General features: G+C 44.4%; 1 protein-coding gene across 3 annotated transcripts in view; it reads left to right on the forward strand.

Annotated features, from left to right (window-relative positions):
* Positions 1 to 5,039: 5,039 nt before the first annotated feature.
* SZRD1 (SUZ RNA binding domain containing 1) overlaps positions 5,040 to 14,657 on the forward strand; it is a 44,914-nt gene continuing 35,296 nt past the window's right edge. The window contains exon 1 of one of the 3 annotated variants that reach the window (XM_078642846.1): positions 5,040 to 5,187. In XM_078642846.1, coding sequence (XP_078498972.1) covers positions 5,117 to 5,187 — 71 coding nt within the window. In that variant the 5' untranslated portion in view covers positions 5,040 to 5,116. The remainder of the gene's footprint in view (positions 5,188 to 14,657) is intronic. The other 2 variants (XM_078642845.1, XM_078642843.1) reach the window with 2 other exon arrangements.

The following is a 14,657-nucleotide window of genomic DNA, read 5'->3' on the forward strand; positions in this document are numbered from 1 at the left end:
CCTAGTTTAAAGGGGTTCCATCCTAGTTCATCCGGAAGTGTCCTTACATTGTATATTTGTAGCTTCTTCGTTGCCATAAAAAGTCAATGGTAACCCGCGTCTGTGTTTAGACACTGCACGCGTCTCCCGTGGGCCTCCTACTTCCTAAGCTTTGGTTGTTTAGTGTAGCCCCAGCGATTCCACAGGCCCCAGGCCTGCTTTCTAACTCTCATGTGGTACTTATACCACTTTCTTAGTATATGTTTTGTGAGGCCCCTAGGGCATAACCTATACTGTGCAACTTATCGTATATAAACTGTGTGATTTGTATTGTATTTTGACCTCTGACCTCATAAAGAGTGCAGAAAGGTTGTGTATAGATTAAATACATATATATTTGATATATACCTTGTGTGGTGTCCTATCATTTGGTAGTCAAGGGATTATATATGGTAAAACAACTTGCTTAACTCGCCTACTGAAGTCTTAGCCTGAAGACTGCTGGTTCATGCGACCACTAGGATAGCTTTCTATAAGGTTGACTTTACAACAACCATCAATAAGGGTCGATTAGACTGGTACAAGGTGACCACTAGAACTAGTGGACATCATATGCCAGGCTAACTTCTCACACAATTCTCACCCCGTCAAAAATTTGAATTCTCATGTACGGAAGCCAGACACCGCTTCCCTTGAAAGGAAGAATGTCCGTCCAAGTCAAGTCAGAAGGCCAAAAAGTCACGACTACATTCCATGTGGTAGACAGGGAAGCAGATATACTAGTCGGGAGTCACACCGCTGAAGATCTGAGCCTGGTCGCATTTGCAAATGCAGGAAAGCTGCTCCAAACAGACGACATCCTAGAACTGTTATTTAAGGGTCTAGGAAGCATGAAGAGGCCACCAGTGAAGCTGCATATAGACACGGCAGTACAACCTGTCGCCTTCCGACATCGACATATACCGTTTCACCTAAGACCATTGGTAGAAAAAGAACTCCTGAAACTAGAACAACAGGGAGTGATAGAGAAAGTGACAGGGCCAACTCCCTGGGTGTCTCCCATGGTCATCGCCGAAAAACCAAAGCAACCAGGGAAGATCTGGATCTGCATTGATATGAGGATGCCCAACCAGGCAATAAAGAGAGAGAGACATCTAACACCGACATTTGACGACATTCTTGTCGACCATAATGGTTCCCAATGGTTTTCGAAACTAGATCTAAACGCTGGTTATCACCAATTGAAACTAGCCAAAGAAAGCAGGTACATCACTACGTTTTCGACGCACCTAGGGCTTCGACGGTACAAGCGGCTAAACTTTAGAATATCCTCCGCAGCCGAAATATTCCAGAATGCGGTAAGAGAGATTCTGTTGGGGTTTCAAGGTGTCATCAACATCAGTGATGATGTTCTCATACACTCAGCAACCAACGAAGATCATCACCGTTGGCTCAGAGCCACCCTCCAACGCCTCGCAAAGCATGGGGTGACCATTCACAAGGACAAATGCCAATTCTTCAAGAAAACAATTGATTTATTTGGCTATGTGTTCAGTCAGGTTGGGGTCAAGGTGGACCTCAGGAAATCCCAAGCAATCCAACTCGCTCCCGCACCTACCAATGCCTCGGAAGTGAGGAGTTTTCTGGGCTTGGCAACATATTGCGGAAGATTTATTCCGAACCATGCCACTATTGCAGAGCCACTGCGAAACCTGACCAAGAAGGAGACCACCTGGCAGTGGACTCAGGAGGAAGAAGGTGCATTTGGTAAAGTGAAGTCAGCCATACTGGAGAGCACGACCATGGCCTACTTCAACACGACTCGACCAACAGAACTGATAGTAGACGCCAGTCCAGAGGGTCTAGGGGCCCTGCTCACCCAAGAAACTTAACCACAGACATGGGTTCCGCTGGCCTTTGCGAGCAAAGCACTGACGGAAACCGAAACTCGCTACTCACAGATAGAACGAGAGGCTCTTGCCATCAAGTGGGCATGTAATCACTTCCATCTGTACGTCAGTGGACATCCGTTCAAAGTAGTAACAGACCATCAGCCCCTCCTCCCGCTATTCAAGGGGACCTCACCTCACCCACCACCCAGAATCGAGCGGTGGGCGATCCAACTTCGGCATTATCTGATGGAACTGGTGTACAGTCCGGGTGCGAAGAACCCTGCCGACTTCCTGTCGCATCATCTCGCACATCCTGCAGAAAGGGACTTTGACCAAGAGATGAAGACAGAAGACTTTGTCAACATGGCCTCCCAGTGGTCATGCCCACGAGCTCTCTTCATAGAAGAAATCAAGACCCACTTGGACACAGATGTGATTCTCAAGCAAGTGACTGACGCTCTATGGAAAGGATCCTGGGAAGGGTTTCTCCGAGACGTCCAATGATGGGGTGAACCCGACAGGACCCGACTGGGAAAATTCTGGAAGTTCCGAGACGGACTCAGCGCTGCTGAGAATGGAGTAATACTGAAAGGCTCATGCATCGTCATTCCACAAAGTCTCCAGGAGCGGGCAACCGTTCTAGCACAGGAAAGCCATCAGGGCACAGGAAGAATGAAGTCCAGAATGGGAGAGAAAGTGTGGTTCCCTGGCTTAGAAGAAGCAGTGGATGCTGTTGTGTGCAACTGTAGAGCCTGTCAGCTCACAGGCAACCCAGAAGCTCCAGCTCCAGTGATAACCGAGCACCCTGCTCCCTCACCCTGGTCATGGGTGAGCCTCGATTTCGGCTGTTATGAATGACAGCTACACAAAGTATCCCATCGTAGAGGTCCTACCATCCACTGCGTTTATCCATTTACAGCAAGTCCTGGAAAAGTCATTTGCGCTGTTTGGCTTGCCACACATTGTCAAAACAGACAACAGTCCCCCGTTCCAGGGCAGTGATTTCAGGGACTTCCTGACACGGCTGGGGGTCAAGCATCACCGCATCACTCCTCAGTGGCCACAAGCCAATGGTGAAGCAGAACAATTTATCCGGACCGTGAACAAAGTTCTACGCATAGCGGTGGCTGAGCAGACAGACCCGGAGACCACTCTACAGCAATTCCTGAGAGAATACCGCAGTACCCCTCACTGCACAATGCAGAAGTCTCCATGGTCACTAATGCTGACAGGGCCCCGACGTGACATGCTTCCCATAGCCGACAATTGGAGGCAAGAACCATATGATCCAACAAATATCCAGGCGAGGAGGCGGTTGAGCAATGAAAAAGCGAGTCAACGACAGAGGGCAGGAGCCCGAGTGCTGATGCTGGGATGCTCCGTATTAATTCGAAATTGTCGGAGCAGAGGGAAGTTCCGCACTCCCTACGAGCCAGGGCTGTGGACTGTGAGATCAGACCGAGGAACAGCTGTCACTGCTGAGCGAGAAGGAGAAGTAATCACACGAAATATCTCATGGTTCAAGAGGGTCCATGCTGCGGATGGTGGGGCGCAGGAGTCAGAGCAATCAAGGAGTGGAGGAGCCGTGACCAAAGCGATGGAACCCAGCTCTGCTGATGATCTAGCTCAGAGTCCTGCAGCGTCAACGTCATCCACGTATCTCAAGCCAAGAACCCCGGCTGGCAACCGGGAACCAGTCAGTCCTGAAAGGAATCAAGATGGTCGTCAACATCAATACAATCTCAGACCAAATCCTAGGCCCAATCGAAGACTTGCTGATTTTGCATGCTGACTGTTATTAAGCCTCTCTGTTTGAAGAACTAATTTGAGATGGGATGTAGCAGTCTAGTTTACGTCCACAGGCATATGCGTGGGCGAGGACCTGGAAGCACCCACACACATTGTATCACTCTCTGGCCAGGCGTGGCCAGAGAGTTTAAATAAAGGGGCCGGGTCGCTCGGGACTTCCGGCCGGCACCATACACCACAGTGTCTGTGTGTCTTCATTAACTGTTGTGCCCCCAAGTATTGCAAGGCTCAAGCAGGGGTCCCGCTGCCCCCACGAAACTTACATTTACAGTCACAGCACCAGGAACAGTCCTGCCAAGTATCATGCATCAGGTGTGACGCTGACGCATTTCAGGCATCACCGCACTGAAATGCGTTGTCACGCATTTAATGCCACACTGAAACTGGGTGCTTACGTGCACCGCCAGCGCCTCCTTTGGTTCTGGGCTGCTCGGCCGCGTGACCCTTGTTTTTTCTCACAGTTAGGGAGAGAAGCGAGGCTTTCCAGAATATATTGAACAAACTCCTTAAATTTAGGGTAAATGCCAAGGTGGGCCTTGCTGCACTTGTCACGTGTCGAAATATCTGTACAGGAGTAAGAACAGACATTGATAATCCTGAGGCTTGCCTGGTGCTGCAGCCACGCTCTGAGTCAGTGAGTCTGTCAACTGTCCTGACTAGTACTATTATCATAATTTATTAACAGGCTGAGGCAGCTGAGATCCAGGCTGGGGCCTCTCTCACATAATCCGATTTCAGTTTGGTTACATTAGGGTCCCACGTGGAGAGATACCCTGGATAGACTTCTTAGTACCCTTTCATTTCTGGTTCTTTGTTTAGCAGTTTTCAGATCTTCTTAGAGTTTCTCGTTGCCAAATGGATGTAATTTCTGATATGCTTGATTTTTGCTCACGAGAAAGTGTCACTCATACTCGTTGAATGTCACTCATAATTACACTGAAATTATGAAAATGTCACACATAAGCAATCTGAAACCTTGACAGCTATGCAGGAAGTCCTGGGAAGTGCAATGTTTCTCTTTTCTTTACTGCTTGCTTATCTGGATGCAATGTTAATAAATGGCAAGGTGGAAACCATAATATGAGCCTTCGTTTCTTTCCCCAAAAATATATATCCATCTTTTTAAAGAAAATGACACACTCTTGTTCTAATATGGCCGCCTTCGTAGCCCCTCAGTGGTTACTGAGCTAAAACAGTCAACCGGTGTAATGTCCTTCTTTTACTTCTATTTCGAAGGCTGCAGAGTTAAGGGTCTAATTTTACGCCAGCCAGTTGACATTCTATGCGAAATGACGCGTCTCTATGGTAGTCTGGAGGCGCGTGCTCTTGGTATCGCTTTCGACACTCGTCAATGCGCAGGCTCGGTTGTCTGTTCTCGATTGTGCGCAAGCGCAGTGCTTGGCTGTTTTCCATTGCGCAGGCGCTCCGCCCTCTCTATGGTTGCGGGGAAAGGAAGATGGAAGATGAGGAGGTCGCAGAGAGCTGGGAAGAAGCGGCTGACAGCGGGGTAAGGAGAGACTGGCGTCAAAGGGAAAGGATAGCCTGGACGAAGAACGCTTCGTCACTGAACCGGGGCGCTTAAGCGGAAGGGACACTGCCTGTCATTGGTTGGGCGCCTGTCTCTGGCTGTCTTGTAGAGAGGTGTGTGACGGTGTGGCTTACTGACAAACTATGGAGAGTCTGTTAAAGTTAGTAACCGTGGATTCGGCTCCTAAGGGAGGTGTTTGGGATTCTTTAGGGCAAAGGTGCTTGAGAGAGACGGGATCGACACTCGTGGTAAGGGTACACTAGACTTGGTACTTAGCCTTTCGGGTACTGCTTTTTTTGGAGAGCGTACGGGGCGGGGTTGTAAGGTATGTCCACCAATGAGTGGCTCAGTTTACTTCATGGGTACTTGAAGGTGCATGTGAAAGGGGTTGAACAGTACAACTACGTGTCTTTGTGTTGTCATAAATGTCAACTTTTCTGTTTGCTAACCTTTCGACTTTAAATATGTTTGCAGCTGTTTTTCTCCCTCTACGACCAGTATGTTAATACAACTTTGCGGATACGTAATACTATCCCTCGTATTGCTTTTTAATCTCCGTCTTCATTGTTACTAACTGTTGCCGTAATTTGTAGGTTTCATGGCTGTTAGACTTCTTACGTAAAAAAGAAATGTGCGGAGGTAGTCTGGAATGAAGAAAAGCATATGTTTGCTATGGCCGGCGGGAGTCTCTCTGGAAAAGATGGTGTGATTGTCTGTTAAAGTTGTTGTGTTCCACGGTGGTTCGAAGTTTGTTGGTGATTGTGGCTGTTAACAGCCTTGAACTCTTTGTCTGTGATGAAGGCGAGACAGTTCCTGTGAATTGTAACGAGAACTTGTAATGTCATCTAAGAGGGTATAGTTTTTGGTCTGTCTTATTTGGAGAGTGCTGACTTTTTATCTTTAATGGTGGGGGGCCGCTATGCTTTGTAGTAATGAGATTGTTATACCTTGGGTGTGGGGTATATTTGTATGCCTGATGGTTGGGGGAGCGATGTTTTGACGGGGGTGGGTGTTTTGACATATCTGTTGGCTTAACGTGTCCCTCCTTTTGGTAGATTCGTCTAAGCGTTTCTTTATGTTAATGTGCATGCGTGGGCTTGGTGAGTGTGGGAGCTTGGCGTGTCTGGTGTTGGCGGGTGTTGGGGCTTGGAGTATTTGGATCCTTTAGAGTCTTTGTCTCTATGGTGTTGATTGGGTTGCTTGGATCATCTTTTTGTGTCGGCTTAGTTTGGTGCTTATATCTGTGTGGTTCAAACGATAGTTGTCTACTTGTGTGGCAAAATGAACACGTGGGTGGGTAGCAGGCCCGGCTCCAGGAATTTTTATTTGGGTGGGCCACGGGTGCATTTGGGTGGGCCACTGTGGGCTTGATTTGTTGCATATGTCTAGGCAGGCCTGCTTCAGGGACCTCCTTTATCTCTTCTTAGTCTTACAAGGCCCAGTAAAACTCACTCTTTTCCAAATCTCTTTTTAATGTTATCACTCCCAAAAAGTGTTTTTTCCATGTAATATTACTTTGATGGGAAGAGGAGGTTTCTGATGTGGGAGTATTAGGCAAGGGACACTCCTCGGACTCCCTCTATGGGAACCTTCTGGGAGAATTCCTCTTCATTACTACCTCCACCTAACCATGGACTCTGCAACACACCCCCTTGCAGGCTTGATTATCCACTACTGCTCTCCAGTGCACCTTATCTCACAGATGACCTTGGGCCCCAGCCCCATTTCAGGCACCATCTGGCTGCACTTTCATTTTTCCCGGTAAAAACATTAGTAAAATCACCTTCATACTTAAAACATTGAATATAGCAGTAAATATAATTATCAGGCACTTTAAAGTATGTTCCACAGTAGCCCTTGTGGCCCGACTGCTAATTAAATAAACAAAAATAGAAAGGCCAGGACAGGGCTGATGCAAAAGTCTTTTTTGGTGCCACACCAATAACCTCTTTCTCAGCAAATGCCTTTACTACCACCTTCCAGCAGTGCCCCTCATCCCTCCATGCCCCCCCCTATTGACCTCTTCCTCGGATTCCCTCACTGCCACACGCCACAAGTGCCCCTCATCTCCCCATAGTTCCTCCCCCTTATGACCTCCTCCTCGGATTCCCTCAGTGCCACCCTCCACCAGTGCCCCTCATCTCTCTGCAGCCCCCCCCCTCAGGACCTCCTCCTCAGACTCCCCCACTACCACCCTCCATCAGTGCCCCTCATCTCTCCCTAGCTCCTTCCTCCACCCCATGACCTCTCCCTCGGATTCCCTCACTACCACTCTCCACCAGCGCCCCTCACCTTTACGTAGCCCCTCTCTCATATGCATTTCATTTGTTGTATAGCGCTACTCATATCAGTGTAGTGTGTGTCAGTACTTTACACCACACACACACATTCTACAGAGACAATGAATCATAAAAGTATGTAAATCAGTCTACAGGGAATGTCACATAAACCAATGAGGATTACAAGGTGTAGGAATCACATGTCATCCATACTGGTGGGCAGCATATTTTAAGAGGGTTTGGTCTGGGGAACACAACCATAGGATTTAAAGAGTATTCCATGGGGGGGATCAGCTTCACTGATAAAAATGTATATCTGCCCAAACATACTCATTTTAGCAACATTAGAATGATGAAAGACTGTGGAAGTTCCAACTGCCCAAACATACTCATTTTAGCAGCATTAGAATGATGAGACTGTGGAAGTTCCAACTGAATCACAAAACAAAAAAAGCAAAGTTCTAACTATACCATTAATGTTTGTATGCAGCTCTTTGGTGACAGTTCATTGGTCACTGTCCTATGTTAGGATTGTAACTTCTGAACTGCAAGTAACAGAAGGATCTCTGTGACAAAGGCAGTAACCCACTGAGCTATCCACATCAAATACAGTTCATCTGCATTTAAAAACTATTAACAGACAAATGATTGCTCTCCAGCAGGATTATTAATCACCAGCGTTCACTGGGCCTTTTGTATTGTCTTATTGCTGTCCTTCATCGGCCATGATAATGATAAAAACTGTTTAAATTAAGCACACATGAAGTATGTGTCCTGCTGGGCCTGTGCAGATTTAAAAAAGGAAAAATGTAGTAACACATTCTCTTACCTACTAAATTACTCACCTTTGTGTCACAGCCTGATGTGATAGGCCACTGCAGGGGTCAGGAAAGGTGACTAGGAATAAACAAACTTTTCTCCTGCTCTGCACAGTAAAAGAAATATCACCGCAGCAGGACAGTAGGCAAAGGTTACCCTTGTCAAAGTAAGGATTTGTCGTCTTTCTCCATGCAGAGATGAAGGGGTGAAAAAATAAATAAAGCCTCGTTAACATTTGAATGGTCTTTAAAGACCTGTGAAGTACTCGGGTGTGGCGGCGATCATCTCTAAAATTGTCTGTGTTTGTGCACCCGGGAAGCTGTCTCGGCCAGGGCGCGCACACACGATCTGTGCGTTGCGCACCTGCCTTCAAGCCCTCACTGCGAGGGCCAGGGCTCCTCTTTGGGTGGGCCAGGCTCATGTTTGGGTGGGCCTGGCCCACCCGCTAGAACCGGGCCTGGTGGGTAGGGGCATTATTGTACAACTTGTTTTTCTTTGCGGGGGTGGGCAGGGGGGCGCTTCTATGCTAATGAGGTGGATTGGGCCCAACCTTTCCGAAGGGGAGGAAGGTTGTTCTATGCAGTGGATATTACCTGGTCTTATAACGTGGACACTTAAACTGTTTGTGAGGCAGGACGGTGCCTCTATGGGAAGGGAGTTGTTAAGGTGGCAGCCTTACTATTCTGGAAAGGACTTAGATCGGGGATTTTGCTTCTCTGGGTTCAGGTTATGAGTATCTTGGATTGTCTTTTAAACGTAGGTAGGGAATCGGTGTGTCTGAGAGCTTGGCTTTCTGGATGGTGGTGCCTGGTATGTCTGGGGATGTGGGTTGCGACCAACCCGAGTGATGCAAAGTTTTTTTGGTTGCTTTTGTCCATACAGCATACTTATGCCTTTAAATTATGGTCTATATCAATATGGGCCCCATTACGTGCTTTTGCCCTCAAACCCCAACACCCGCCCATACTGTGACATCAGTATTCTCATTATCACTGTAAACGGTGGAAGTTGCCAGCGTTGTGTATGACATTAAGGCGGTGTATTTTTCTTGCAAAACTATGTTTTGCACTTTTTGATTTCTAAGCCGGTCTTAGAGATGTTTAGTTTCCTATATCTGTATTTTTTTACTTTGTCAATTTGTTTTGTACTACTGGCAGGCAGTTTCTGGTCAGTAGGGTAGTGGGGTTGCAACGCTTATCAACGTTCCGTGACGTCAGCAGACTGACATAAAGAATGATACACGCATGATATGAATGCTCACATCAGAAATTGTCACAAGTAGCAGGGTGCTACGCATCTGTTATATTTTCAACTAGTGTCACTAGTAGGCGACAGTCGGGTATGGGTCTGGCTTTAATGTCTATTGCTTGAAGTGTGTGAAAGGTTGTACGTTCAAGTTCCTTGCTTTGTCTTTACTTAAACGGACAAGGAGTCTCAGGCTAATTATCGCTTGCATCTGAGAAGATTATTTCCAAATTAGATGTTTTTTAACTTCTAGGTTTAAATGTAGACGTGTTCCAGGGCCATATCACTCCGAGCCATGTGACAATCTTCATTAAAAAATAACTTCAAGTATTCATACTTCAACAGAGCAAAGGCAAGGAGATGATGGACAGACCGCTAAAACTTTTCAGACACTCGCCCGCAGTCACAGATCTGGGTTGAATCCATCATGGTTCAGTCATCAGTCTTGACCCTGTGCCTCATGGGAACAGTCCAGCCCGAACTGCCAAGCCAGATCTTCCCTGGACTGGAAACAAGCATCCTGGAACTGGTTTCGGGGTAAGCAATAAAGTAAACGCAAGGAGATGATGGACGAAGTGTCTGAAAAGTTTCAGCGCGCCGTCCATCATTTCCTTGTGTTTGCTTTGTTTGCCCTAAGTTGGCATGGTATGGCCAGACGTGGGTCCCTTGGTTACTTTGCCACTGAATTCAAGCTAGCCTGGCTGATGAGGGTTGTCACCACAAAACCGGTCCCGGGATGCTTGTTTCCGGTCTAGGGAAGACCTGGCTTGGCAGTTTGGGCTGGACTGTTCCCTTGGGGAACAGGGTCAAGACTGATTTGCATATGGCTGGGTCTGAACTGTGGTGGCGAAGTGAGCTAAAGAACGATGATGGATTCCGCCCAGATCCGTGACTGGGGGTGAGTGTCTGAAAAGTTTCAGCACTCCGTCCATCATCTCATTGTGTTTGCATACTTCAACAGAACCATGTGCACTATCTGATCCGTCGATATACCTCTTATTTGTAGCTTCATACTGTGGCTGGTTAAGCCATTGGAGGTTTGGCTGGACTATTTCTGCTTGTCTTTGGTGCACTATTGCCTTCCATTGTTTCTTTTATAAACACATTTTTGAAAGCAGAAAGTGGTCTGAAGCTATGCATTCTTTCTACAACCCAAACTGCCGTCTTAGAGGAGGATGGCTCACTTAAGACTTTCGTTAAAAAAAAATCTCATCATATGTCAGATAATAAATATGAATGTGGATTTCTGAAATATATTATCGTCTTCAACGTTATATAGAAAATTGCCTCCATATACTCACCTTACAGTAATACACGTGTATTCAACTGCCTACATTTACAATTGTCTATAACTGCTCTGGTGTGTGTAACTAAGATTGAAACTAATAGCTGGTCCTTGGTTTTCCCAACAAACAACTGCTGTTACATTTTGTGATTGCAGTTTGAGAACTTAGTTTGAGTTTCTCCTATTAACTTAATTTAACCTGCTTAGAAAATGAAATAATCTTAATAGATTAATTTCATTGATCAAAAGAAACAAAATATAAAACTGAACATTTTAATACGTTCTGGAATGAAGGAGTTGAAATTTGGATGCTAAAAATTAAGTTAGTATCCAAGATTGATTTGTGGGAGCAGTGCAAGTGCATCAAACAATATAGTATGGACGATGAGGGGCCTTACTTGAATTTTAAACTCTCCAAACTTCCTATTAATATTTTTGTGTGTGTATATGTATGTATATATATATATATATATATATATATATATATAGTAAGTAAATTTCTTTATTGTTCGGTTAATTAAAACCATTACAATTTGTGGCATACTACAGCCTTTAAACAGAGTTCTTAAAATATTAGCAAGGAAATAAATAGGAAAAGGAAGAAGTTAAAAGAAGGGTTTACATTATAAAAGGTTTACGATACAAAGAGTCCGACCAATCGTAGCAAGGTTTGCTGTAAGACAGATTTATCTATCAACAGTGACCTTAGGTCTCGATGGGGGTCCGGCAAGCGGCAGCGTGCCTTGTTTTCTTCGCGAAGCTGTCCAGGAATTTTACTAGTCTGCAGATCAGTTGGGCATCCGCTGAGCATAAGGCCTTGACTATCGCGGACCGGCAAGTACGGACTCCTAGCTCGTTGAGTTTGTCCTTGAGCCAGTGCCGCCGTCCGTATATATACGTATATATTCCTTGTACTCCGCTCGATGTAGCAGCCGCCACATCACTGTCCTCTCTGTCCGGACAGTTCTCAAAGAAAAGCGAACATGTCAGACCCAAAGTTTCTGGTGCAATTTTAGTGTTTTATTTCCATAAAACCCAGCAAGTCCGCATGCCGCGTTTCACCTCCGACTCAAGGCTTGATCACATGATACAGTTGCTAAAACATAGACGAGGGTACTTAAGGAGTTCAAAGGAAAGGGGTGGTATTAATTAAATCCACCCTATCCAGGTTAACCCTTTGCTGTTCACATCCTTATAAAGCAAGATGTGTGTCCTTTAAAACTGAGTTCGTGGCATTGTGCCATACATTTCGCTCACAAGGATTTTTTTGTTCTGTGCAAAACATATACTGTGCAAATTTCGCAATCTTAAATATATAATCCATATACAATTTGATAATATATACACAAAATATATATACATGCAATACAGAAAAAGATATGTATATAAAATATAATAAAATTCAATTCATTATTGTTCTTATATACACACTATTTACAATAAAAGGCAAAGTGCCCGTACGTAGGAAAATAATCTTGCTCCTACTGATAATTGTAATTTCCTACTAGTGATATGTGTGCAATTGTTGACGAAAAATATCAGATCCTGTAAACATCATGATAAATATTATGTCAACAACAGAATATATGCAAATCCTTGTGCATATAAAATTACACTGTTATCTTTCGCAAAGGGACAAAATCACATTATTGAAAATATTTACATCTAATTCATATGAACTCATATAATCTTATTGTTTACCCTCGTCAATACCTCAACCCTATGTGTACAAAAATTATATAGTGCATGATAATAATTCATAATTCAAAATTTCATTTGTAAGTGAAGTAAAAAAAAAAAAGGGATTTTTAAAAATAAGGTTTGGGAAGAAGTTTCAGATTTTGTGGGACATCTTCATACCACCATTAGTCAACGAGTGCCAAAACCCAACATGAGAGATTCAATTATAATTCATAATAAGCATAAAGGACAGAGGGAACATTCTTCCAGGTTTATAAAATATTTAAATTCATAATTTTCATTTAACCAGGTACAACATGAAAAATAGAACTAAAGACATGTATAAAGATCTTCACTCGCGTTCATCCCCCGCGGGGCCTTACTGTCTAATTCTATTATGTACCTGGTTTCCAATACCCAGAGTTTCGCGTCTCTATCTCCTCCTCTCTTTAATGGAAGGACACAATCTATGGCATAGTATTGAAGAAATGTGGGGTCACTGTTGTGCAGATTTTCAAAGTGACGGGCTACCGGGTATGCCTGATCTTTCCCCACGATAGCCCTAATGTGCTGCAGTATCGGCTTGTGCACCGGAAGGCGGGTACTCCCCACATACCGGAGATCACAAGGGCACTGCAGCACATACACTGCAAACTCAGTTCTGCAAGACATGCGCTTCCTTATCATCACAGGCTCACTTTTAAAGGGTACTGTATACTGTGTCTTATTGCACCCGTGCCTGCATGCCTTGCAGACTGCACATTTCTTAAATCCTCCTCCGAGGGCACCCCACGTATCAGAAACTTGTTTTTCAAGAAAGTTATGCACTAACTTGTCTGCCATAGATACAGATTTTCTAAAGGTAATGTCGGGATTAATGTGTATATACTTCCCAATAACAGGATCCCCTGTTATCAAATTCCAATTCTTATAGAAAATTCCCCGAATTTCCTTATGCTGTCTGCTGTATTTGGTAATCCCTCGTGGCTTGATCACTATATCTCCTTCCTTCTGATCAATGGGCTTAACTTTGATAGCTAGGGCCTCTTCTCTTGTGATAGAATTGGATCGGTTTATAGCTTTCTGAATGATCTTTGCTGAATAGCCACGAGAAAGAAAGCGTGCTTTGCTTTCTTCTTGCGCCATCTGACAATCTGCATCAGTACTGCAAATTCGCCTGATCCGCAGCATTTCCCCAAAGGGAATGCTGCTGATCAGGTAATGAGGATGCTGGCTGGACGCATGCAGGACTGTATTTCCAGCCGTTGGTTTTCTGTGCATCCTTGTGGCCATACCTATTTCAAATTCAAATTCAAATAGTGCTTTATTCGAGTGATTACTCATAAAAGCAGAATATACACAAAATTTTAAAACAGGATTAAATTTACAGTCATTGAAAATGACACTGCACTAGTGAATTCATAAAAGACACATACATTAAAAATTTCTCACAATGCTCATCAAATGGTTAAAAACGAGATAATTACAATTTTTTAAAAAAGACTTTAAAAGAAAGGCAATGATGGGAATAATCATAAAGGCAATAAATACAGACAAAGAGTAGTTAAACGACTAGCAGTCTCTATCTTAATACAAAACATGCAATAATAACAGTCATGAAAAACAAGTTTTGCAGGCAGAGAATAGTTAACCAACTAGCAGTCTCCATTTCAGACAGAGACTGCTAGTTGTTTAACTATTCTCTATCTATATACAAAACATTGATTATTTTAGGCCATACCTATTTTAGTTATATAAACCTCAGTATCCAAAAATACCACCGACCTAGCATCTATCTATATGTGACGTAAACTTCAAATTGAGGCCATTGCTGTTGATTGCTTCCACAAAGTCGTTGGCTTCCCTCATTGTACCTTGCCATAACAAGAATAGGTCGTCTCTCTGTGCAGATCTTATGTCAGGAATACCAGTGCTCGATATGGTGGAGAAAAACTTTCGCCTTAGATGTAAAAGTGATGTAGTTTACTTGATGTGTGCAACGGAAAGTATGTTGCGGAGCAGTTATGCCTGTATCCTGTGACTGAACCGGAATGTCGACTGTTAAGTATAATGGATAAAGCAAATAATGCACACATGGCTACTCATGTCACTTATACGGTATGATGCAATTTCAAAGTGTT

Source organism: Lissotriton helveticus, chromosome 5_1 (genome assembly GCF_964261635.1).
Source record: "Lissotriton helveticus chromosome 5_1, aLisHel1.1, whole genome shotgun sequence".
Lineage (NCBI taxonomy): Eukaryota > Metazoa > Chordata > Amphibia > Caudata > Salamandridae > Lissotriton > Lissotriton helveticus.